The sequence below is a fragment of the Patiria miniata genome, unplaced genomic scaffold, assembly GCF_015706575.1.
Source record: "Patiria miniata isolate m_02_andy unplaced genomic scaffold, ASM1570657v1 HiC_scaffold_18, whole genome shotgun sequence".
Taxonomy (NCBI): domain Eukaryota; kingdom Metazoa; phylum Echinodermata; class Asteroidea; order Valvatida; family Asterinidae; genus Patiria; species Patiria miniata.
In genome coordinates, this window is record NW_024037056.1 from 5,491,927 (window position 1) to 5,518,591 (window position 26,665).

A 26,665-nucleotide genomic window follows, 5' to 3' on the forward strand; every position below is an offset into this window, starting at 1 on the left:
CTCTAACTTGGAAGCGAAGAATATCGACGTCGGATGTGCCAAAGGTCGCGCGCACTGATGTCCGTTCCTGCAGGTCAAATGCCACTTTCCGTCCTGACATTGCCACGAGCGTTTTGAGAAATCGTTCTCTGAGAAACGCCCTGGCTTCTTGTTGCTTCGGATCATCCAGTTCAAGCTCCATTTTTGTATCTGCATAGGAAGATATGCATAAAATAATTTATTGATTAAAAGTTTACATGCAACAGCCGTATATCCTTATCAGTATGGCAAGTAAAATGTGCCAGACGGCTGTTATCAGAGCATAAACGTTAAAAATGCGGTATAAATCATTTCGTTCTTCGTTCATTTGTCATTCGTTACTTTCATCGCCAAATACCTCAAAGGGTTCAATTTAAATAGTGTTAATTACCTGTTTCTGCCTTTAGTTTAGGAAAAACATTCCCGAAATATGATGAAAATCCCAAACAATGCAACAATTTAATAGCAAAATTGTTGAACACATATCGATCGTCGATGACCGAATTGCTGGTTTTTGACCTTCGCACATTTTCACTGGTACCCGAAACTATTAAATCCCGATCCGTTTATGTGTAACACTAACGGAAACCAAGGAAACCAAAGGTCGACGATCTCGAGTGCTCATCAAAACCGGTCGGCGCGGCGCCGGTGATTTGACAGATTTGTTTCCAAATTAACCCCCAGTTTTTCACGCACTGGGGATGGAAAATAGTCATCGGACTCAAGAATTCAAAAGACTGAGGAGAAAATAAACAAACTGAGTACAAAATGGCTCACAGTTCGACCGGGAGTTTCGAGAAATTGGAGAGCCAATGCGAGGATTTGAGTTTGGAGGACGGAATCCAAACCGACGATGTGAAATTGTCTCTGGTTGCCATCAATTTGTTGTTGAATAATGGCTTCAAAGAGTCGGCAGAAATATTCAATAAATACAGGTAGGTGTGTGTGGAATGTGTGGAATATGCCTATTGCGGGGATGGATACAGATTTTTTGAAAATAGATTATTGAATTTGCTGGAATTTTAGTGGAAACAAGTTGAAGTGGCGATGTCTGATTTTCTAAATGGGGGAGGGGCATGGCCCGGACGGGGGGGGGGAATAGAATGGGGACCAAAAAGCAAGGGTTATTTAATTGTATTAATGGAGTAATTGCGGAAAACCCTGCCACTCGAACATGTCGAAAGTCACCCCCTAAAATTGGCTACGCAGTCAAGGAGCTAGAAATAGTCCAAAGTAGGCCTAGCTCCCGGATTGAGTCAAGGAGGGACGAAAGAGGGCGCTATTTTGGTGAATCAGTACATGCAGCGTTAATTGAATGGGGATGATAAAAAAAAAGTCAAGTCCAAAGTAGCCTAGCTCCCGGGAAGTGATTACACGGTACAAGTGGGAAGCGCACGCGTCATGTGGGTGAGCAGTCAAGCGTGACTCTGTATCCGTGCAGCTGGCTACGAGATGAGATAGCTGAGTGGCGGTGAATTCTGCAATTGTGCCGTATTCATATTACATGTGTTACTGTTTTCGTCCAAAAATGTAGAATTCGAAGCGAAACTGTATTTATTAAAACCCTAACCCCCTAGGCCCTTGTTGCTTACAACCATCCTCAATCCTCCAAAATCCTCCAAAATTTTTCAACTCCGCCTAAATTTTTCAAAATTGTCAGACAGTCCTGCCTCAAAATGCATTCATCCTCAATCCTCCAAAATCCTCCTCATCCCAAAACTTTGCACTCGTGTTTAAATGAAGGATAACCAACGCCAAATCCTTCAAAATCATCAGACAGTCCTGCCTCAAAATGCATTCATCCTCAATCCTCCAAAATCCTCTTGTGCTTCATTCACCATTCATCCTCAATCCTCCAAAATCCTCATGTGCTTCAATCACCATTCATCCTCAATCCTCCAGAATCCTCATTTGATTCAATCACCATTCATCCTCAATCCTCTAGAATCCTCCAAAACCGCCAGGAGGATTTTGGAGGAGTGAGGTGGGTTAGGGTAATTTGTTTTAATGTTTTGTTTGAATTTTGCAGGCACTACAGCCCACTCATGAGTGCGGGAGCAAGCTTTGTCCAGTTCATGGTAAATTAATATTCACAGTGTAAACATTTGATGTAAAAACGTACAGAGCGTCGAATTCCTTTTACTTACTTTGTGAACAGTACAAAACTTTGCTGATCAAACCAATATTTGCTTGTCTGTTATTCCCAGAATGCCATGATGACCTTTGAAGATGACAAGATGGACGCTGCCATGGAGTCACTCAAGGAAACGGAGAAACTCTGCGTGACCAGCGAGGGCTTCATGAAGTCACTGAGGTCAAAGGTCATGCGGCGCAACTCGGCCACCAAGCCGTACGCGCAGCTCGGGTTTGAGGATCGCATCCAACGGCAGATCATTACAGCGGATTGTCAGCTGTACGCGGCGCTGTTGACGTTCTCTCGAAGCGAGGTCTCGGGTTTCTTCAAAGGGGGCTGGCTCATACGCAAGGGGTACAAGATCTACGAGAAGGTCTACAAGGAGATTACGCGCCTTTACGCATTGCGCGGCAAGGACAGTCCGGTCACGGGGACGCCCCCGACGATGATTGACGAGAACTCGGATGCTGTTCCTCCGGAGAACAACGGCGACGAAGTGACGGATGAGATCGGCCTGGAAGTCGCATCTGATGCGGACTCGGAAGCGAGCGATCACGGCGAAGTTCCGGACGAGACGTTAGCGCGTCTGTGCGGGGGCGTGGCGTTTGGTTACGGACTCCTCCAGCTGTGTATCTCCATGATGCCCCCCAGCCTGCTCAAAGTGGTCAACCTGCTGGGTTTCCGCGGCAACCGGGAGTTCGGGCTGAAGTGCCTGCGGCTGGCTAGTCACAGCCAAGATATGAAGGCGCCGTTGGCAATGTGAGATTCTTTTCACTCTTTGAGAATGACAATGAAAGCCAGTTTTCCATTCTACACACCCTAGTCCCGGGTGATGAGCAAATTTTCAACTTGAGTACTCCCAAAAGAAATTACGCAGAAGTTGTCAAGTACTCGCGAGCAATTGATAAAATTCCCACACAAAAAATGACAATGATGCATATTTTTTATGTGTTTTCATTCAAAGTGACATCCAAATTTACTCACCCTTTATAGTTGTTACCTCTGCTCGAAATAACAAAAATTCAAAATATCAAAAAGTGGAAATAACAAAATTGTTTCCCTTTTTATCTCTTTCTTTAAAATTCTTGATCAGGTTATCCCTGTTGTGGTATCACACTGTCGTCCGTCCATTCTTCGGTCTTGACGATGCCAACACGCAGACCTGTATCCAGGAAGCACAGTGCATACTGAAGGAGAACGAAGCCGAGTACGCCAAGTCCGCCCTGGTCATGTTCTATCAAGGACGGGTAGAAAAACTCCAAGTAAGCAAATTTATTGAAGCTGTGATGTTCATTTTCAATTCGGCTATCCACAATGCAGTGCGCCACCAAGAGTTTGCCACTCTTGGGACGAGAGAGACATTCAACTCATCTTTGAGTTATCCAAAAATCCTTTCACACTTGCATTTCTCTTGAGTCCCTGGAGAAATCCATGTGGGTCCCTTGAGAAATTTACTGCATACAAGTGAATAGAAGTCGTTTCACATTGTCGTTTTTGACTTTTTCAGCGGAATATTCACAAGGCATTGGAGACTTACAACACGGCCCTAGAGGCCGCCAAGGACCAGCGAGAGATCCAACTCATCTGTGTCTACGAGATTGGCTGGTGTAATCTCATGATGCTGAACATGGAGGAGAGCATGCTGGCATTCGCAAGGTAAATTGATATTTCACACAATTGTTAAACCCTAACTCCCTAGCGTCTTTTACTAGGAACTGGACCAATTCCATCAAAATCCATCATTCACTGTGCGTCTAATACAAAACTGTACATGACAATGAATCCACCACTGACGCCCTGGTTGACATTCTTGGACTTGCTACACATGGCTTTGATCACAATAGCAGTACAGGAAGCTAGGCAAAATCAATCGGATACCCCTAGCACTGCTTCAGGCCATTAGGCCCAAGTCCATCATACTCCATCAATATTTAGTCACGCCAGGCCTTCTGGACCAAGCCCCCCAAAATCCACCAAAATGGGGGGATGGATTTTGAGCGAGTTTGGGGAGGTTAGGGTTAACATGGGTCCCTTGAGAAAATTGTAAGCGAAAGATGTTTTTGTAGGTAAAACCTCCTCCGAAAGTCATTTCACACGATCATATCTCATGGGTTCCTTGAGAAAATTGCAAGCGAAAGACGTTTTTGTAGGTAGGACCTCCTCCGAAAGTCATTTCACAGATCGTTTCTCATGGGTCCCTTGAGACGCGTACTCATTCAGGCAATTGCAGCTACGCGATGTCACGCGCTGAACTGGTGAATAATTGGCACCGGGCACGTGTGTGCGTCGTGTCAATGCTTGCACGCACCCATTCTCTAATTAAAAACGAACTACCAATGGAAATTTTGAAAAATGTGTCTAAATCTTTGGAAATGACCTTCTTTTATTGTTTAAAATGACAGCATGCAAGAAAGAATAATTTCACAGGGAGTTTAGTGCCATTACAATCTTGTAGCCAAGTATGTTTTTCAACAATATTTTCGTCAGTTTCTTTTTGGATAGCTGCAGATGATGTACTCTACAGGTCTTCAACTTGATTAATGGTCGTGAAATATTAGCTGCATTGTCTAAACTTTTGACAATTGTCTTTTGCTATTTTATTTACAGAATGAAGGAAGATTCCAAATGGTCCAAGTGCTACTATGGATACCTAACTGGAGGTAAGATCCCCTAGTGAATTTGAAGAAAAGCCTTTGTTTTTGTTCTGATTTTTGTTTTTGCTTCTTTTTTTTAGTCGTTCTGTCCCAAATCGTATAGAATTTGTACACGTTTTGTTTCTTTGAGTCGTGGAAAAACCTTTGCTTTTGTTCCGAATATTTTTTATTTTTTTTGGCTTCTTCTTTTAGTTGTTCTGTCCAAAATCCCATAGAATTTGTACACGTTTTGTTTCTTTGTGTTGTGGAAAAGCCTTTGTTTTTGTTCCGATTTTGTTTTCTTCTTTCCTCTTCTTTGGTCCTTCTTTCCCAAATCCTATAGACTTTGTACACGTTTTTATCTTTGTGTTGTCAGTTTGTCAGGGGGCCTTGGGCCAAGTTGAGACGGCCCAGGAGCTGTTCAGGGAGGTGCCTGATCTAGCGAAGAAGAAGAGCAGCCATCAACAGATTGAAGCCTTCCTCGTCCGAAAAGTGAGTAGCCTGATTGCAGTCAGTGCCTATTTGTGGATTCTGGCCTGGCCTTCTAACAGTCTTTTTGTATTGGATTTTACCCTTCGCCGACACATTTCAGAAATAATAATAAACACTGTATACTCAGTGTTGTCCGAGGGCTTGGAGAACAAGCTTATACTTGGGTGGGACTCGAACCCACAACATTTTTTTCTTCCTCTCCTGCTGAGGCTACGTCAAAATTACTTGGCTTCGGCTTTAAATTACACATGCGCCTATGGAAGAGGCTGCAGCCACTTTCCATCAGAGATTATAAACTTTTCCAATTTTAACTATAACTCCCTGAGCCTTTTTGCTAGGATGCAACCTCAAACCTGCTAAATCCTCCAACTGCCTAAAAAAAGCATTCAGCCTCAATCCTCCAAAATCATCCGTAATTTCTTGAATGTGGTCCCTCGAAAGGGGTGACCCGCATCAATTCTTCAAAATCCTCCGGCAATCACTCTCAATATGCCAGTGACATCTTGGAGCAGTGCGGAGAATTTCAAGTATAATATAGGCCTAAATTTATGCTTTTCCCTCCACATTCTCAAGTATGAAGCAATATTCTTTGTTGACGAGTTCTTCACTCTAACAGTAATTCAGGCTTTCTAATTTTATGGAAACACTGAACATTTATTCTCATCGTAAAGTTTTGTTTGGATCTAATATAAAACAGGAGGCGAAAATGGGACATTAAGTGTATCGTACAATGCGGCGCGGCCCAGATTTCGGACACAGATTTGTATTCCGCTTATTTTCCATTTTTTTTTTTTTTTTGCCCATTGGCCAGTTTCATCTCTGTCCCATAGACAAGTATTTTGGACAATACCAAAATGCACTGGATTTTTTTGTCAGATATTTTATGGTCTCAATTGTTTTTTTTTTCAAACAGGCCCAAAAGTTCAAGAAGACCATGCCGACCACCAAGCAGTGCATGATTATGGCCATAGAGGTGTTGTATCTGTGGCGAGCACTGCCAAACTGTAGCAAGGAATGTCTGGAGAGTATGTACAAAGGTAAGTCATCGGGACATTAGGGGGTTTTTTTTGGTGGGGGGACTACAAAGCATGACCGATCCTTGCATGATTGATTTTTTTATGTTCTGTCACTAACGACTTCTTCATTCCTAACAATGGGGGTGTGGCCATTTTGTGTAAATAGGACTGTCCGTATCAACCTCGTTCCCATGGGTACGAGATCTTGCTGCGCCATGTTGTTTCCCATCATGCCTTGCGCGATCTCAACCCCTGGATTTGTCTCATTTAAATGTGTCTAAATATGGCACATTATAATTTAGGCTGCAGTTTATCCGTTTTACGTGCCGACGCCATCTTGAAAATGTTGAAAGTTGTGTTTTTGAAGAATCAATCCTTTCAAACATAAAGTTTGAAGGTTGCGTTACTTAGCAAAGATTTGTATTAAATGTACGTACCCCTATCGTCCCTTTACAACCGAAGATACAGGTTTTTTTTGAGCGGACAGGCATCGCGAGTTTTGAATAACAAAATATTTTCGTACGTGACGTGACGTGCATAGCACGCAAGCGCATTATGGGCGCGCCCGTTGTGCAATCTTCAAAATGTGCACGCAATACGCTCTGAAAAGCCAGTCAGCATCGTTTACGTGTACATTACGGCTAGGGGTTAGTGAAGGAACGCTCACGCGCCCATGGAGTCGAGGCTGTGTCCTTATAAATTCGAACAAAAAGGCAGTTCCCCTTTGCTGCAGTAGTCACGCCCCCTCCCGCAGGGGTATCACAGCGTTGCGAATGTTTACAACCGTCAGGCGAACCATTGAACCATTTCTCGATTGCTGATTTGCTCCCTAGGAAAGCCTAGGGAGAAAATAGCGAAAAAGTTAAACCGCTGATACGAAATGGCCAAGACATAGGTGCGAGTAGACCCACTGGTCTAATTGTTGTGCCATTAGAGGGCGCTCTATGCACCATCCACTATCGATCATTGGTTCAAGTGCAACAACTAACTTACGTAGAGCACGGATGTGGTGTTTCAGAGGTTACAGGTTCAAATCCCACTTCAATCAAATACTTTGTTGATTTAAATAATTTCAGAGTGCGAAGGCAACAAGGACCAAAATTTGAAGGCAGTGACGTGCCTTCTGAGAGGAGAACTCCACAAACACCAGGGAAATAGGGAGGAAGCAATAAAGGTATAAAGTCATGTGTTGGTTAATGAACAAATTGATCACAAGTCAATCACAAGTCAAACACAAGTCAAACACAAGTCAAACACAGGTCAATCACAAGTCAAACACAAGCGATAGTCAAACTCATGTCAAACATGGTCAATCACAAGTCCAGTGCATGTCTATCACAAGTCCATCACTAGTCATTCACAAGGCAATCACCAGTCAATTACAAGTCAATCACAAGTCAATCACAAGTCAATCACAAGTCAATCACAAGTCAAGCACTAGTCCATCACTAGTCTATCACAAGTCCATCACAAGTCAAACACAAGTCAATTACAAGTCAAGCACCAGTCAATCACAAGTCCACAAGTCAATCACAAGTCAATTACAAGTTAAACACAAGTCAAACGCAAGTCAAGCACAAACAATAGTCAATCACAAGTCAATCACAAGTCAAACACAAGTCAAACACATGTCAATAGTCAAACGTCCAACAATAGTCAAACACAAGTCAAACACAAGTCAAACACAAGTCAATGTTCAAATATAAGTCAAACAATAGTCAAACACAAGTCAAACACAAGTCAATCACAAGTCAATCACAAGTCAATCACAAGTCAAATACGAGTTGAATACAAGTCATTCACAAATCCATCACCAGTCAATCACAAGTCAATCACAAGTCAATCACAAGCAACAGGGGATGTGCAAATACAGCGAACAGCTTGTCATTTGACTTGGGATTGGATGACTTGCGATGATAACTCTGACTTGATGAATTCTTGTACCTCTGTCTTTACGCCAGTGCTTCGAGGATGCGATGGTCTACGGAGCGGGCAAGAATCAGGAATCCTACGCAGCACCTCATGCTTGCGTCGAGCTGGGCTCCTTACTCGTTGGCAAACCTTTGGTGAGTTTTATAAAAAAAAAGCTTGTTTTCAGTTTTATAACCGTTGAAGTCATATCTGCTCCGCTCACAAGTACCCCCTCATTGGCAAAGAAAGTACAGTTGGGGGTGACCGACCAACGCCATCTTGCCTGACTGCAATTTTGCCGCAACGCGTGGCCACCACTAGCACTGCGTGTACATGGTTCAACTGAATCCCCTGGTGTACGTGCGTCACACACAAGGGACGATGCGCGTCAACCAGCGAAATGTCCCGCCCATGGGATGTCGGTGCTAGGTAAAAGGGCGCCCTCTTTCGTTGGCGCACGGAGCCCATAGTCCATATGATTCTTGTACTAAACGTAATTGTCTGTAATTCACCCACAGACTGCCAGTAAAGGGAAGTCTCTCCTCGTGAGGGCCAAGGATCACTACAAAGATTACGACTTTGAGCAACGTCTTCACATGCGCATCCACGCCGCCCTGCAACGTCTCAAACACGTGGAGTGATCCGAGCCAAGTCCAGCTAGCGTAATTTTTATTCCTAGGAGGGTTAGGGGCAATGTCATGAATAATTCATGTTTATCCGTGAGAACGGACAATGACATCAACAGCATTGTTGTTACTTACTCAACTAGTTACAATACATTAAAGCATTTTAAAGAACGGTTGTCGTCGAGCTACCACACAGTAGCCTAGTGGATAGCGAGACGAGCTTATGGATACAAAGATCCCTGGTTCGAATCCACGTCGTCGCTGCTCATTTTCATCAGCTATTTTTCTTCTCCAAATTTATCACTGAGATAATTTTAAATTAAGGGGAAAATAGAACGAGAACCTAAGTCTTGCAATGATTCAAAGGAAAAACTGAATTATGCATGACATTGCCCCTAACCCTCCTAGGAAAACGATTACGCATCCAGCTACCTTTACCTGCAATTTATCACAGCAATAGAACCTCCATTAGTACGACACGGGGTACAGGACCTTATCAGTAGTCATCCACCACATGAGTCTATGATGCTCAAAGTGAGGCGCCAGTGTACAAATAGACTGGTGCCTCTGACGCGGTGAGACTTTGTGTGGTGGTGACTGCTGGTGTCCTTGGGAACTAGACCAAGATGGTGGAAGTGTGAATATTATAATTATGTACAGGCATACCATCTTATAACCACTCTGTCTACCGCAATGCGCCCCTTATTACAGAAGAGTATAATTTATGTGTCGTCAATTTGGGAAAATTATATCATCCATGATCCGCAATCCAGTGGTCACCTGACTATTATGGTCACATGACTATTTTATTGGCATCCCTTGCATAAAAAACCAGTTGATTGTAATCCTTTGTAGTAAATATATCCACGTTTCTATTGTGCCAATATATTTATCGCTTTAAATAATTCTGATTGTATGTTTGTTTTGAAAAAAAAAAAAACTGAAACGTTTTTTCCAAATATGCCTCATGCATAGCAGCTATCTTAGAGGAAAATCTTGTTGCGTAGCAATTAGGTGAATTAAGTTTCCTTTCATAATCGCTCGTACCCTCCACCCTGCAAACAGGACGCTGGGACAGGCTGATGAATTCACGCTCTGATTGGACAGATTTTTGGTGACCTGTGACATGCAAGTCATCACAGCCACGACCCCAACCTCGTCCCCAGTGCTTACTTTATTTCCAACCTTGCTTCCAATAGTAAGCCCTGGATAGGAGACTTTCTTCCTGTATCCTTATTCGATACTGCAATTTGCTAGTAATGGATTTATATCTTGCAGTTGGTGTTGTTAAATTCCAACGTGCATTACGTGTAATGCTCATTGTAATTATAATTGCCAAAAATATTCCTTTCTTTTCCAGTTTGCTCATATTAATATGAAATGTGATACTGCACATTGGCGGGCCAGATTGTAACATTTTAAGTTCAAAAAAATTGTGCTTTCATAACTCACGGCGCGACGAATTGATGTTGTTTTTACTCCAGAGACCGCATACAAAAACAAACGCTAATGTAACATTCTTGCAGGCACCAGACTACGCCTCAGTTGCCATACGTGTTCAAAAATCTTGCACATGCAAATGATCTAATACCAGGGTGAGAGAGCAGGTAGTGGTGGTCGTGTACTGCTCGACACCCTGGGGACGAGGTTGCCACGACCCTGCAAGGTTTGAAGCGGCTGTTAAGACTGAATCATCACTCTTTTTATGCCCATTTCTATTATTAATTTTTTTTGTTGAAAAGCATAATAATGTATAGGAAAATCTGTAAAACTTATCTGTTTTGTAAATGTTCAATTCCCGTCACATTCGCTCGGGCTCCGTTTTGAATTCACGAAGGGTCAACTTGCATATCAGGTGACACCTCGGAGCTGTATATTAAAGATGTGCGACGCTCAAATTTTGTTCACATGTTCCGCAATGAAAAAGAAATCACATCCAGTATGGAATGTGTGCATGTCTATGAGAAAGTTTTAGGATAGCATTTGCGCGCATTGGCTAACTGCAGTCTTAAACAACTGCAGCCAGATGGGTTATACATAGGTCATGATAAATTACCCAGAATTCATCCCCACTTCCTTCACAAGATTCTGTGAAGCTCATCAGCCCTTACCAGCGTCCTGTTTGCAGGGCGGGGGTACGAGCGAACCTTTCTTAGTTAAAAAAAAAAGAAATAACTCAAAGAGTGCAATGGAATATTTGGTAATAAATATTTTTTTGTGGAAATGATTAAAGGTTTAAGAAAGAGATAATGCTTTTCACATTAATCATGATAAAAATTAATACATATACTTATCTTCAGGAAGGTCTATATGTTTACTGCTTTGAGCAATGATTTATATAATTTGTTGACCCTAGATCTTTGATCTCATTCATTATTGACAATAAGGTTTATATTCTAGTCTTCATCATTCATGTACATTAGTGAAACATTCCTGTAATTATATGAATAAAAATGGATATACGCTTGTATGTGTACAGTCGAGTCTCATTATAACAAATTCGTTCGGACCTAGCCAAATTGTTTGTTGTATCAGAATTTTGTATTAAGAGGAACATCAGACCCATTCATTGTGCACATAACTGCACAGTCGGGACCAAGGCTTTATGTTTGTTATAACCAGAATTTTGTATTAACAGAGTTTGTACTAATGAGAGTCGACTGTATATAACTACTTGATCATTTTGAGTGTGGGTTTGGGACTTGGTGTTGGAAGCTTAATAAAAGGAAGTATTTATACTTATTGGGTGAAATTCAGGCATAATTTTGTCATGAGTATTTTTGTTTTATTTATTTACATGTTATGTGAGTAGGTGGATATAAGAAGAAAAGCTTCAGTAAAAAAAGGACACCAATAAAAATAAACTTTTTTGATTTGTGCCCCTTTTTTTTACTCGACGCGGGCTGTGACGATGTATGGAACGCAAATGTGTCAAAATTAATGCTCTTAGTTGTGCTTGGTGCTTGCTATTACATGTACTTCGGTTTCTTCGGGCTTGCGAGCTACAGTGCCTGGGGCATGCACTTTTGAGGAATCCTTGAGTATACCAGAAATAAATAATTATTTTTTTTAAAAATATACGTTTACTTCGTCCCGTATGAATAAAATAGAGTAAAATTTGCTTCAGATTTCAAATATGCACTTGTCATTGGGGGGGGGGGGGGGGGGGGGTAAGGGCAACCTTGAAATTATAAAGCAAATAATTCTGTGCAAAAATTACGGCATAAAATGTTAATCGCGAAAAATTCATATTAAAAAAATTCATATTCGATATTTTTATTTTTATTATTTTTTTTTTTTTTGATGCTAGACGCTCTGTGGTGTGATCTGAGGCCCTTTCTGACCATTTAAACCAATTTTTGGGAGCAAAAGATCACCTTTTAAAAATAATTTTTCAGTTTGGAGTCATTGAATCCAGTGGCGTAAATATGTGCCCGTTCTAATGTAGTCTGAGTATCACCCGTTATCCACGGAGCCAAATCCTGTAACGTCCAGACATCCTGACGTGACATGCAAATTTATGCAAGCTGCGCGACAGCCAATCGAAGTCGACTTTACAAAATCGTGACGTCATTTCATTCCTAAACCAGGACTAAATGGTTTGATTGGGGGGGGGGGGGGCCGGAAGGGGCAACCATCGGGCAAAAAAAGGTTTTATTGGTCAATTCAAATGCAGTATTTTGTAATACAACAACAGCCGGGCGCGATATCGCGTAACATGAGCAGAGAGCGTGACACATTTTTTTTAAAACCATTGTCAATGACGCGCAAAAGGCGGAATCGACCGACGACCCGATTTAGAAAGCGTCCGCTGATTGGTCAAAATCTAGGAGGTCAAGAGGCGGGGTCTTGCCTAATTAATCAGCGAATCTGTTCACACATAATTAATCTCGCCATGCAGTCGGATATCGCTTCGGGCCAAACGAATTTTATTCTTGAATATTTACACTCATGCGTACACCATAACTCAACAAAAGCAATACATTTGAGCCGTTCAGCTGTAAAACTTGGGCGGAAGTTTTGGTTTCGGGAACAAAACCCCCGGTACCTCCAAAAAAGTGTGTTGTGCCGGCATTATGATCCTGTCTTAACTTATTCTTTAGTAAAATGAGGCTTGCGGTCGCTGCCGAAGTTAATTGAGCGCGATGGGGAGTAAAAAATAATCGGATATTTTCTCTACAAACCCCCGGTGTATGGGTTTTTGCATCATTTTAAGATACCAACTTTTACAATTAGTAATGTACGTGGTATTGTGCAGTTTTTGTCGTCATGGATGAATTATTTGCCCGGGAAATGAACGTGAAACTGGCACTTCTTTTTTTTTTCGAGGAGAACACCGTTTACCCAAATCTCGTTTTTAATCATAGGCTTGCACAAACTAAAAGTTTCAGAGAGATGAGGTCACCGATAAAACAAATGCGCCATTTCATAGTTCATTTGAAAGCTAAATTTGGCTCGGCGTTAATTTATGTAGTTCACTTATCAGAATTCAGTAATAAAATTCAAATACGTAGCCATGAATTTTCAAAAATATAATTAGCTACATTTTTTGTGGTTTGACAGACTACCTCGACACCAGATCCTGGCCGGTCTAGTTGGCGCGGAGCCTAGGGTCAGTGTTGCCACTGCTTGAATTCAAGATCTTGAAAACTTGAAAAAAAATCTGAAAAAGCCAAAAATCTTTAAAAATGTACCAAGAGTGCACAAAAATTCAATTTCATGTAGAATTTTTGTAGACTTTTAAAAGTTTTTTTTCCAATACGATTGACTTTATTAAGGACATGTGATTTTTATTTCAAATTTATTTTATCCATTGACTTTTTCAGTTAGCCGATTTTCAACTAACAGATTTTTTTTGGAAAAAAAAGGAATCTAGCACAAGAACGAAAATGTTAGCAGATTTCCAGCAGAATTCTGTAAAATCGGTGATCCTACCAGAAAAAATGTAGCAGATTTGTTTTCTTTAGGTTACACGAGGTGCACTGATTGCATACTAGGCTTGAACAATGTTGAAAAATGTCGGATGCTGATCTTGAAAAGAAATAATATGGAGTGGCAAACTGAGCCTTGGGCCAGGGTTCGTTTGAAAAGATTGAAGCTTTTTTTAAACAAATGTTCAATTTTTCTTCAAATTTGCTATGGTTTTCTGTCAAATATCCACTTTGCAGAATTCTGCCAGAAATCTGCCCAAAAAAATCCATTCTATCAATTTTTCTGTCAACTTAATTTTTTACCAAAAATCTGTCAAAGTTAGCCGAAAATCGGCTAAAACGGTCACCCTGCCTACGGCTCCCTGCAAATTTGAAAGCCGCTGGATGCAGTCAAGCGGTTAAAGGCCGATCCAGTAAGCACTGCCCCATGGTATTCTGACCAATCACAGCCGTGATTTATGTCCGACATTGCGTGCACAAAAGTCCGACATGCGTGCACGCGCGTATGATGCGCGCGGCAGGAAAATGCATTATGGCATTGGAGAGGAGCACGTGTTAATTTGCCCACGTGCGCAGTGGGAGGGGCTTACTGGATCGGTCCATTTGATTAAGGGGCCATTCAGAATTTTCAATGTTTTAAAATTTCGACTTTTTTTCCAAATTATTTTGACCCACCCACCCACCCCTAATTTCGATTAATAAAAAACTGATTTGTTAGGCATAAAAAAAAAACATGTACATGTACATGCATTACATCCCACTGGCGAGCCTGTGCGGGTTGCGTGTCCTTTCGGAAAAAAATGTACAGAACATACAGGGGACGAAGTTGGAAAAGAAACACGCATCGCAATATCGGAACGCTTGCGCGTAGTTCAGGCAAGTCAAAAGATCAATTTTTTGTGGCTCATTTTTTTCCATGAAAAGTGAATTTCGATTTTCATTTATTTAGCTTGCCCACCCACCCACAATTTGGAAAAATAGTCGAAATTTTAAAACATTGAAAATTATGAATGGCCCCTTAGCTCTGCTGCATCCGAATCAACTGTCTAGAGCTTGGTCTAGGTCCACGCCCATTGAAAATACGTGAGAACGCGCTGACAATAGCCGTAGCTCTGAAGCCCGTTTCGGACACGGCCTAAGTCTTTGTTGACTTATATATGTATTCATGGTAATTTTCCACTTGTAGTGTAGGGGCCGTATATCACGCGTCCCTTGTTAACGTTTGGCTAGGCTGAGTGGTTTATCAAAACGATCCGTGCATGACTTGTCCGCGCCGTAGAACTTGAACCACACCGGATGAGCTCGGACTTTCAACTTGAAGATCGTCGTGATAAAAGGTGATTCATCAGATTCCTTACTTTGTGATTATATACTGGTAAGAAATGTATCAGGTATCAGTATATTAATTAGTTGTCCGATTAACAGATCAGCAGAAGTCTTAGATGTGCGTCATTATTCTTCGAGGATATTGGCTAGGCCCTGTTAAAATTTACACTTGGGCCGGGGCCGTGTACATCATGCCACTCCGGCGGGGGGCTTCGCGCAACTTGCGCCCATGCACCAGGCGGGCCTAGTTCAAGGGGTAGGTCATCGTACCCGTTGTCCACGGCGCCCAGTCTCTTGTCGCCGCGGCTTCGCCAGGGTCAGTTAAGGTGCATAGACTACTCATCATGCCACATATCACGAAATGAACGCATGATCTTTTCCTCAAACCGATTATTTTTTGTTGACTTAGTGTCACACTTTGTAATCGATTATGCAAGACAATGGTGAACTTTGATCCCACCGGCCGACAGAACAGACCATGGAGAAATAAAACACACGTACTGCTGGCCATTCGGTCGAGCGCCTTGCTTCAACACTGTAGGCCTAACTGGAGTGAGTTCCATACCTGGACATCACTTGGCATCCTGTGCACAAACCCTATCAGTCTGGTTTGAAAAATTCCAAGTGTTTTCTCAGTAAATACTTCACATTTTGGAAAGAATGTTGCAACCTGATGCTACTTTTACTTCAGCGATTGTGTACAAAGTCTATGGAGAGTAAAAAAATTTTTTAAAGCATTTCCCAACAAAATTGGAAATATTTCTCAGTCCCAGATTCATGTCTTACTTTTATCATTTTGGTAGGCCCACTTACTGGGGCGCTAGAACTCCTTTTTTGACATCTGGGATGTTGGTCTGTCCATAGTTCTACCAGCTAGTACGACTAGACCAACATCCCAAGTGTCAAAAAAGGAGTTCTAGCATGTCTAGCGCCCCAGTTAGTGGGACTACATTTTTGCAAATGACTGACTGACCTTTATTGAGATGATATATGAAGAAGAAAAAAGCAGTGTCAGCTAGGTTGCAACATTCTTTCCCAATTTTTTTCCCTGTAAATTTTGAGGAAAGATTCCCATATCTGGCCATCACTTGTCAACCTAGGCACAAAATAAGTCTGTATTATGAGACTTGTCTGAACAATTGGTTTTCTCAGTAAATACTTCAATATTTTCACTGCTAAATTTGACATTTAGGACATATTGTTACTTTCTGATGGCTGATAGTTCACTGAAGGGGAAAAAAAGTAGTGATGGCCAGATCTGGGAATCTTTCCAATTTGACTTTTTAGGCCTTTTTATAGTTATATTAACTTTCTGATGGCTAACTCAGTGCAGGGAAAAATTAGTGATGTCCAGTCCATGTATGGATTCGATATAATTATCACAGCTTTGCTTTCACCAAAAAAATCCCTGCAATACTGTACTTAGCAGAAAATACTCTGTGACTATGCCTACAGTAAGCGAACTTCACTGCTATTGCGAGGAATATTGACTTCTGCTCTTGCGTATACAGTACATTCGGTAACTATGCTTACAAGGTTAGCCCAAAACTTTTCTGCTGGCAGTGTTAGCACAAAAAATGGTGAGCATAGCAGCGCTTTGAAATAGGGCCAGGATCTTGGGCCAAAAAAAAAATAGTCGGTCTCTGGTCAGACCGAAGTTCCGGAATTGATGCGGGGACGCGGGTTTTTTTTTTTTTTTTGGTGGCTTTTTTTTTTTTCAAGCTTGTATTGTACAGACAAGGTGGGTACTATTTTGCTTTTTTGTGTCCTCATTATACATTGGTGTCCTCCATAATTTGCCTTGGTGCAATTTCCCCATTCCTTGGTATTCCTCGGTGCTCCTTGGTACAAAAATTTGAGGAGGCGCGGCAATAGAGGGTGCTGTTGTAGCTTCCGTGTTAATTTGAAGAAAAAAAAGTTGACATGATGATTAAAATCGACGCGCGCGCTGACCAGAGACCGAGTACTTTTTTCTTTTTTTGGCCTTATAGGTTTTTTTTGGGGGGGGGGGGAATACATGTGCATTGACTAGTCAGAAAACGACTTTTTGTCAGGTGTCCAATCCATTATTTTACCCGTCATAAATTATCCAAGTTCTTGGCATTTTTTTCTTCTCTTTGTAGGTGAAGTGAATGAAATATGGCTTTCCTCAGAAGCATGCACCGAAGCATCCAAGTCTTCAACTCAGCGACAATGGTGACAATTAATTCTTGTATTAGTATTTTGTATATTAGTTAAGATAGTGGATATTTAGCTGGATAGTAAGGCCAAAACTAAAAAAAAATAGTTCTGCTTCTGGTTACCCTACCTTTTTTGACAACCCTTTGCGAAATAAAAGTTACTACCTTTTACCCTTGACTACACGCAGACACCTCCATATATGATCGTACACAAAAAAAATTGCCAAAAACACATTTCCCTACCTACCTACCCTATTTTCAAATGCCATGTAATCGGAAGCAGATTTTCTTCTTTTTTTTAGCATAAGATTGTACAACGCCCTCTTTGACGCGAGAAGGCCTATACTAGGCCACTTAAAAAACACATTATAGCGTCCTGCCTTTTTTTACTAGGAGGAGGCCCTTTTTTTTCTCCAAAATGGCCGCCCGACTGGGCTATTTTTCAAAAGCCGCCAGCTTTTTTTTTAAATGGCCGGCACTTGGACTCAGGAAATGACATATATCAGCTTGATATGGGCTAGATGCAACAGACAATAAGGCCAAAATGATGTCACTTTGAAAAATTTATCATTTTGGGTCCCTCCCCCCCCCCCCCCCCAAAAAAAAAGAGGCGGCCTCTATTAGGAAGCGGGCGGGACGCTAAACTTTTTTTTTAAATTTGGCCTAAATCAAAACTTTAACTGTGTGCAATGCCTGAAAATTGATCACAACAAAGACAGGGAAACGAAAGTACTTATTAATTAAACTGACCATCAACGGAACATGCATGCAAAAAGTAACACAGTTTTCTCTGTCGCTTTCCATATACACGTATAGCTGACCCGTGTGAAATCTTCACTGGGCGTGGCTGTGTCTCAAGTCGGGAGCCGTTTGGAATCAACAACTCCCACTGCCTTTCAAGTCAAGGAGCAGGTTGCCAAGACCAGCCCAGTATCCTCCTACAATGAATGGGACCGTCTGGAGGAAGTGGTCGTGGGAAGAGTTGAGAATGCTGTCGTTCCCCCCTTTAGCCCCGAATTAAAGGTACAGTCCATCATTTGTAATTTGTGCATTTTGTTCGTTTGAAGTAACAAACGTGCTCAAAATCTAAAGAAGGGTGCTGAACAACTAACCTGATGAAGTTTCAGCTCAGCTTCAGCTGTATATTCCGAGAAAAACAGCATTCTAGGATCTCGATTTCAAATCAAAAGTTGCTGAATTATGTTTTGAATTGGGCCTGAACTCTGCGTCCAAGACACGTTCGCAATAGCCGATTGCAGCTACGCGATGTCGGGCACTGGTCCGACGAATTATAGTATTTTGGGGGGGAGGGTTCACCCTGTTTATTCCGGAAAAAAATATTCTAGGATCTCGATTTCAGTTCAAAAGTTGCCGAGTCATGTTTTGAATTGCGCCCAAAATCAGCATCCGGGACACGTTGTCATTCAGCCAATTGCAGCGATGCGAATATAAACGTTAAAATAGAATGGGCATGCCAAGGTTGCTGGTGTATCACTTGTAAAAACTTGAAAACTTAAACTTACAAATAAAACCTCATTGATTTTTGATTTGGTCTTTTTTTTTTTAAAGGTTAGCGCAAATGAAAAACACTGGGATTTCTTCCGAGACAATCAAGGCAGGCCCTGGCCCAAGGAACACACGGAGAAGGCAATAGCTGAGGTCGAAGAAGTCTGCAACATTCTCACTCAAGAGGGAATCGTCGTCAGAAGACCCGATGCTATCGACTTCACTGAGGAGTATAAGACGCCTGATTTCAGCTCAACAGGTATGCTATCTATGTGTCGAATAACGACTCTTTCAGTTGCTCGTCTTAAGTCAAAGTCACTGACTTAATCACTGCACACGAGGGCGACATTACATGCGTCTCTCCAATTTCCCAGTCGACCAATGGCATGCTCCAGCCGTGCGCGTCACAGGTGTCTGCATCTCATTGAGAGATAACGCCACTTACTCAAAGCAGAGTTGTAAGTAATGACTCTAGTCAATGACTCGACTCAAGTCACAACTTTTAGTGACTCGACTTGAGTCCTAACGAGTAACTGACTCAACTTGACTTGACTCGAGTCAATGGAAGCAAATGACTCAACTGGACTCAAGTCCCTCACAAACTGCTATCCCAGAACTAGACTTTATATTTCACAATTCTTGGTTTCATCAGTGCCTTCGGACGATTTCTTAAGCCCTTGATGAAACTCCGGCCAAATTTATGTCCTGCTTTCAAAACATATTTTTATTCATTTCTGCATGATCAGAAACAGTTTCGTATGTAGCAATTTGGATTTTAAGTTGTCAGCTAAAAATTATCCCACACCCTAAGCCAAACCAGAGATAAAACCAAAATTACACTTTTTGTTAACTGTTACGTAGATCTCCGAGGTCCAGCAGAAGCTGTCTATTGGTACCATACAGCATATAATTTAAGTCTTTGGATCTTCATAATAAACTAGTGCCTTGTGTTCCTTCTTCCATTCTGTAATTTATTTTTAGATGGCGTTCAAATATCAGTGACTCGAATTGACTCAAGTATAAATTTCGCTCGACTCGACTCGACTTGATCATACACCGTGACTTGACTCGACTCCACTCGACCACATACTGTGACTCGACCTTCTTCACCTAATAACTCAACTCAACTCGAGTCACTTTTATATTTATATTCCACAATTCTTGGTTTTATCAGTGCCTTCGGACGATTTCTTAAGCCCTTGATGGAACTCCGGCCAAATTTATGTCCTGCTTTCAAAACATTTTTTTATTCAGTTCTGTATGATCAAAAACAGTTTTGTATGTTGCAATTTGGATTTTAAGTTGTCAGCTAAAAATTATCCCAGACCCTAAGCCAAACCAGAGATAAAACCAAAATTGCACTTTTTTTTAACTGTTACGTAGATCTCCGAGGTCCTGCAGAAGCTGTCTATTGGTACCATACAGCATAATTTAAGTCTTTGGATCTTCATTATAAACTGGTGCCTTGTGTTCCTTGTTCCATTCTGTAATTTATTTTTAGATGGCATTCAAATATCAGTGACTCAAATTGACTCAAGTATAAATTTCGCTCGACTCGACTCGACTTGATCATACACCGTGACTTGACTCGACTCCACTCGACCACATACTGTGACTGGACCTTCTTCACCTAATAACTCAACTCAACTCGAGTCACTTTCGCAAAATGACTTGACTCGACTCGAGTCACAAAATTCAGTGACTTGTTACAACTCTGACTCAAATAACAAAAACTCAACATACAGCCATAAAATATCTGACAGTGCTAACTTGTAGGAAACTAACGGTTGTCTGAATTTCACGCATTTCGTTTGGTTTCCCACTTCAATTCTAGGCATGTACTGCGCCATGCCCCGGGACATTTTGCTGATCGTCGGCGAAGAAATCATCGAGTGCCCCATGGCGTGGCGGTCCAGGTTCTTTGAGTATCGCGCCTACCGGGAGCTGATTAAGGAGTACTTCAAGGCGGGGGCTAAGTGGACCACGCCCCCTAAGCCACTCATGTCAGATAAACTGTATAATGAGGTAAGCTTACCCCTTCCTGGAGACGGGGCTAAATAAGACCACACCCTCACAGCCACAGTGTGTGTGCATAAGGTAAGTTCCCCCCCCCCAAAGGCGGGTCCCACTATTGTACAAGGGCGGATCCAGGGGGGGCCAAAGGGGGCCATGACCATTTTTTTTTTTTTATGTGACATCGCAATAAAGGCAGGCAATGAGTACACCACCATCTTTTAATTTCTCAAAAAAACATTGGTTAAAGTGGTCAGAAATTGCCTCAGATCGCACCACAGAGCATCTAGAATCCAAAAAATTTTCGGGGTCCTTCCTTAAGCGGGCCCCAAACCCCACGCCGTATTTTTTTTGACTCACTTTTTTGGGGGACCAAAATTTTTTTTGCCCCCCCCCCCCCAAATTGTGTTCTGGATCCGCCCTTGCTATTGTACCACGTCCTCAAACCCAACCAGTTTGTACAATAAGAAGGTTTATCACTCCCTGAAGGCGGGGTCTAACTGGACCACGCCCTCACAGCAATACAAACTGTATAATAACATAGTTTTATGCAACGAAGGCGTGGACAAATTAGACCACACCCCAATGCATTTTTTTTTGAAGAAAAAACGAGAGAGCCTTTTACCATAGACAGAAGTTCAAATGGACTGGTTCAAGTGTATTCGATTAAATGGTGAAACCAGGGGTGTGAAATATCAGGGTTTTAGCTGATTTCAGCTTTTTTGTTTTGGATTTCAGCTTTTTCCCCTCACTTGCTGTGTACAAAAGTATAGGAGATTTCCAAATTCAGCTTTTTTACACCTTTTTCAGCTGTTTTCAGCTATTTTTATCAGTGATGGTCACTCACACCCCTGGAAACTGACTAGATTCTGGCATGATTTCAGATCATGGTGGTTTGGATGACGGTGATTCCTAATTATGAGAATCTCTTTCTCCCTTCTAGAGAAGGATGGTCCATCAGAGGTTCTTCACAAGACTTGAAATCAAGTCGATAATTGGCCGTGTTTAGTCCACCTGCGCCGCCGCGTACCGCACCAGTATGAACCACCAGCGTTGACTACAGCAAACCATCATGGGACTAGCGCGCGGTATAATAACACGCGGGAACGATTCCTGCATCCTCGGCCCCATATGGGTGTACGTTGCTTCCAATTACCGACTTGATTAATCTACAACCCTGTTGTGCACAGGGCACGGAGATCGCTACCAAACTTGGACGGAGCACTCTGATTGGCTAAGAATTGGAAGGATATGAATATTTATACCACACCTGACATAAAACTTATGCACCTCGGCGTGGTGCAGTGCGACGTTCCCACTTGGTCATATTTCACAGACGGTGAATGCCTCACCATGCAACATAGGCTGGAGTGAATCGATTGCTTGTGGGGTCGAAAGCTAATTCCTGAGTCGTTTGGAATCATGCATCATTCTATTCTTATTCTAAAAACAAGATTTGGACATGATATTTTTTAGTTTACCGCTGAGTTTAATAATTTCATGAAAATCGTTTGAAAAAAAACAGCTACAAAAAAAGAAGCATGCATTAATCAAGCATGCTGTAAACGGTATCCCCACTCTGATAATGGATGCTTCCCAGCGATACAGCTAGGTTTTCATTGGCCCTCTCTATGGAAATGTAATGCATATGCATTTCGCTGGGCGAATAAATGAATAACCATACTAATATTAGTCAAGTCGTTATATTAGTCAAGTCGTTATATTAGTCAAGTCGTTATGTCGGATCGATGGCAGTCATAAAAGCTAAGGAAACAACTTAAAACTTTAGTTTGAGTGAATATCAAACTAATCTTTGACTTTGGCTCATTGTTAAGGATGTCATGGACCTATCGGATGAGGAACGCTCGCTGCAACATCACCAGGGACGGCACTTCACCACCGAGTTCGAACCCTGCTTCGACGCGGCTGACTTCGTGCGGGCCGGAAAGGACATTTTTGTGCAGAGAAGCCAGGTATATTAATTAAATCAAAAACGAGTTTTGGAACTTGAGAAAATGGAATTTGTGAAAATGGCATATTATTGGTGAAAACGTACTGAACAATTGTGCCCAGGCTATGCCAAAGTATAAAAAATGTGCCCAAAATGATATTTATATCTTGCCAATATAGGGTGAGTCAAAAACAAACAAAAAAACAATTTTTGAATGAAGTTTTGCCTGTAGCAGTTTCAAAATCTAGGACATGAAAGCCCAAATCAATGAACTTTCTTTAAGTACAAGAATCATTCAAATCACTCATGTACTTTTCAAGGTACGGAGTTTTGAATACAAACACCGTTTTAAAGTTCTGTCCACGGATCACAAAAAAAGGTAAGTGTTCTTTCAGCAAAACGAAAACAATTCACATGCATCTCTATGAGAATTGTATAAGTACCCCTTCATTGCCCAAACAAATTCCTGTACAAAAGATAGTTTTCTAAAAGAGAACTCCCACAAATTGTCATTCTCTTTACAATATGACCTCTACCAGTGAATAAACATATGTTTATTAACCCTCCTATGCAAACATACATTCTGTGCCAAGTAGTCAATTCAGTCATAATCAAACAAGTGACTGTTTTCAACAGTTAAGACTTCCCAGCCTACATAAAGCGGGATTGACTGGCTGGGATTGTTTAACTTAAAACTCTGGGTGAGTGATAAAACAGCTGTGATGACCACAACTTGTCTGCTTTGTCTGTTGACACAGTTTGACTAGCCACGGTGCTTACTTGACATATTACCTGACTGTTGGTGACTAGCCTTTGTTAAAAGTAAAGCAGGGGAAGTGGAAGTGAATTTTGACTGTCTGTGACTGTTTAAATAGCAGAAGGGTTCAAGATACTGGGCCGGGACCAGAGATACGTAAGTTCGAGTGGACAATGTCACTAACTGATACATTTGTATTTGGCGCGCAAGTGGTTGCTTTTTCGACTACTAAATTAATAACACTTTGGGTACTCCCTTTTCTCTTTGTTTATTCCCCATTTTGCGGTGTCTTTCCCAATAGAGGTAAACTCACATGAAATGGCATCAAATTCCGCGATATTGCCAGGCACGTTAGCATTCTCACCGTTGAAATTTCTCAATCAAATGGGACTCGTCAGTAAGTGTCAAATCTTAACAGACTTTTCTAAATTTCGAGTTTATGTAATTTTCAAGGGTGCGTCCCTGCCAGTTTATTTGTTTTTATTTGGGGGATTTTGCGTTTTTAGAGGACATAATTGTCTGCACGTTCAAGCTTCAGATCGTATCTCAAATTGTTTAAAACTGTTCACTTTTTGAAGAAAAACATAAACAACTTGTTTGGCATAAAGTTATGAAATTTGTGTGGTTTCAAGATACGTACTCGCACTTCGGTTGATACGACGCGTAGAATTATAATTTGCCTGGTAAAATGGCGGCTCCAGTGAGGCCGATCAGTTAATGTGTCATGTGAGTGGGCGAAATCAAAAAACCTCTAAATGCAAATCGTTGTGATCAGGTGACCAACATCTTCGGCATTGATTGGATGGATCGTCACCTTGGTGACGAGTATAACATCCACCTGTTGACCTTTGATGACCCTCGGCCCATGCACATCGATGCCACTCTTATGCTGATCAGACCAGGGCTTGTCCTGGTCAACCCGTGTCGGGGTTGCCAACAGATCGACTTCTTCAAGAAGGCTGGGTGGGACATTGTCGAGACCGCTTCACCTCTGATGCCAGCAGGTACAGTGTATTGCCGCAAATGATATACTCTACCTTTAAAGCATATGTTTGGTATTGAAGTTGACCAGCTGCATGAAAAGGCTTCCAGTGAATGTGGCCATTCTGAATCGATGGAATTGAAATTTGAGTGCTCTGGGAGCAGTTTTACTAGACTAACCTTGTCTTGTTTCTTGGTCACACAGATCACCCGTTGTGGCTGGGCTCTCAGTGGCTGTCCATGAACGTCCTGATGCTGGACCACGACCGCGTCATGGTGGATGCCAACGAGCTCCCGACCATCCAGATGTTTGAGAAGCTTGGCATCAAGACGGTCAAGGCCTCCATGCGCTACGCCAACTCCTACGGAGGCGGATTCCACTGCTGGACGAGCGACATCAGACGAAGCGGGACACTGCAGTCCTACTTCTAGGTTGATTGGTACCACTGGGAAGATATGAGGGCGCCCTTTACTGATGCTTCCCCCTTTGTAGACCCTCTTTAAGACAATCAAACCTATCATGTTAGAAAGGAGTTGTCTTTACGCACAAACCGTTTATTCAGGCAGTGCAATATGTCTTATCGAGGATTACATAATCTGCACACTACAGTTTCATTTTAAGCGTCCCTTGAAGGTTATCATTATCTACCCCCTCTTCACTGCCCCACCCAACCTGTCCCCAACCCCACCCATCCCATCCCACCCCAACCTTACCTCACCCCAACCCCACCTCACCTCAACCCACCCCACCCCACCCCATCCCAACCCCAACCAAGGGTGGATCCAGAGCAAAAATTTGGTTCCCCCAAAAAAGTGGGTCCCCAAAATTAACGCATGGGGTTTGGGGCCCACTTAAGGGCCCCGAAAAAATTTTTGATTCTAGATGCTCTGTGGTGCGATTTGAGACAATTTCTGACCACTTTAATTAAATCTTTTGGAGGAAAACTGAGATGGTGGTGTATGCAGTGCCTGCCTTTATTGCCATGTCACTTAAAAAAAAAACAATTAGGCCGTTGCCCCCCCCCCCCCCTCAGAAACGAACCTAATTTTTTTTGGCCCCCCCCCCCCCTGGATCCGCCCTTTACCCCAACCCATCTCCACCCATCCTCCAAAGAATTCTAAGGAAAATCATTTGCCAATCTTACTTTTGTGACTGCACTTAGATTCTCTTTTTAGATCACATCAGGACATCTTGCCGATAGTCTGGTACCTTAGTTGTATTTAGCCACAAACATTTTATTCAGGCAATTCAATATGTCTTATCGAAGATTTCATAATTTGCAGTGTTTCATTTTAAGTGTCCTGCCCTTGGAGATTATCGTTACCTACCCCTTCTTTTTCCACCCAACCTGTCCCCAACCCTCCAAACCCATCCCACCCCATCCCAATCCAGCCCCACCCTTCCCCACCCCACCCAACCCAACCCCAACCCATCCCAACCCCAACCAATCTCCACCCATCCTCCAAAGAATTCTAAGAAAAATCATCTGCCCATCTTTGCCCATTTTGTGACTGCACTTAGATTCTCTCTTAAGATCACTCAAGACGTCTGGCTGATAGTCTGGCACCTTTACCGTATCAAATTGGACATTGAACTCCCTTGCGCTGACGTCAGGGTACCTGACCAATATGGCTGCAGCATGATTGATCAGTAGATGTAGCCCACCATTTATTCAAGTAAACTGCCCTAGTATCTCAGAATTTTCCCAACCAAGGGGAAGTTTGTGATATCAATATCATGATATATTGATAGGATATCCATGTCATTTTTCCTATGTTAGGAATTGTATAAAAGCCAATCGTTTTCAATTAAGACCGTATTTTCGTGAAGCTTATCATGCCATATGTATTTCAAATTTGCACAGTTTTATAAAGTTGTATCAGTTCAAAATCATTCCATATTGGACTAGACATTTTGGTATAGACCATATATTAAATCTGACTTGCTTTTCATATGCTAAATTTCAAGGTAGTAGTATAGTGTTTTGAACTTCACATAAAATATTAAAGCTTGTTTATCTTACTGACTTAACAGGATAAAAAATTGACAGAACACTTAAAAACGCACTTATTATACCACTCAAAGAAAAGCGAAAAAAAATCGCACTTATATTGTAGACACAAGGATACTGACACTTTAAAAACATTTTTTTCCTATTTTATGCAACTCAAAAAAATATAAGATACATG

The 26,665-nt window shown here is 41.8% G+C and overlaps 2 protein-coding genes across 7 annotated transcripts; both read left to right on the plus strand.

Annotated features, from left to right (window-relative positions):
* The first annotated feature begins 390 nt into the window (after positions 1–390).
* On the plus strand, positions 391–9,378 carry LOC119724379 (tetratricopeptide repeat protein 39C-like). Its single transcript, XM_038195399.1, has 11 exons — positions 391–953; positions 2,048–2,096; positions 2,226–2,911; positions 3,246–3,414; positions 3,660–3,808; positions 4,760–4,812; positions 5,162–5,277; positions 6,191–6,314; positions 7,370–7,467; positions 8,255–8,359; positions 8,723–9,378. The coding sequence occupies exons 1-11, from the start codon at positions 787–789 to the stop codon at positions 8,843–8,845; spliced, it is 1,839 nt and encodes a 612-aa protein (XP_038051327.1). The 5' UTR covers positions 391–786; the 3' UTR covers positions 8,846–9,378.
* A 5,495-nt stretch (positions 9,379–14,873) lies between these two features.
* LOC119724382 (glycine amidinotransferase, mitochondrial-like) lies at positions 14,874–25,065 on the plus strand. Of its 6 annotated transcripts, none has more exons than XM_038195404.1 (8): positions 14,874–15,098; positions 17,211–17,283; positions 18,084–18,290; positions 18,837–19,032; positions 20,608–20,798; positions 22,622–22,759; positions 24,270–24,498; positions 24,681–25,065. In XM_038195404.1, the coding sequence occupies exons 2-8, from the start codon at positions 17,227–17,229 to the stop codon at positions 24,905–24,907; spliced, it is 1,245 nt and encodes a 414-aa protein (XP_038051332.1). In that variant the 5' UTR covers positions 14,874–15,098; positions 17,211–17,226; the 3' UTR covers positions 24,908–25,065. The 6 variants fall into 6 exon arrangements, with proteins under 6 accessions (XP_038051332.1, XP_038051337.1, XP_038051336.1 ...); XM_038195409.1 differs by lacking the exon at positions 14,874–15,098 and adding an exon at positions 15,118–15,136; XM_038195408.1 differs by lacking the exon at positions 14,874–15,098 and adding an exon at positions 15,395–15,413.
* The last annotated feature ends 1,600 nt before the right edge of the window (positions 25,066–26,665 follow it).

Coding starts and splice junctions, on each gene's coding strand:
- LOC119724379 (XM_038195399.1), top strand. CDS start 787: ATGGCTCACAGTTCGACCGGGAGTTTCGAGAAATTGGAGAGCCAATGC. Junction 3,415..3,659: donor GACGGGTAGAAAAACTCCAA/GTAAGCAAATTT, acceptor TGACTTTTTCAG/CGGAATATTCACAAGGCATT. Junction 8,360..8,722: donor TACTCGTTGGCAAACCTTTG/GTGAGTTTTATA, acceptor ATTCACCCACAG/ACTGCCAGTAAAGGGAAGTC.
- LOC119724382 (XM_038195404.1), top strand. CDS start 17,227: ATGGCTTTCCTCAGAAGCATGCACCGAAGCATCCAAGTCTTCAACTCA. Junction 22,760..24,269: donor TTTTTGTGCAGAGAAGCCAG/GTATATTAATTA, acceptor CGTTGTGATCAG/GTGACCAACATCTTCGGCAT. Junction 24,499..24,680: donor TTCACCTCTGATGCCAGCAG/GTACAGTGTATT, acceptor TTGGTCACACAG/ATCACCCGTTGTGGCTGGGC.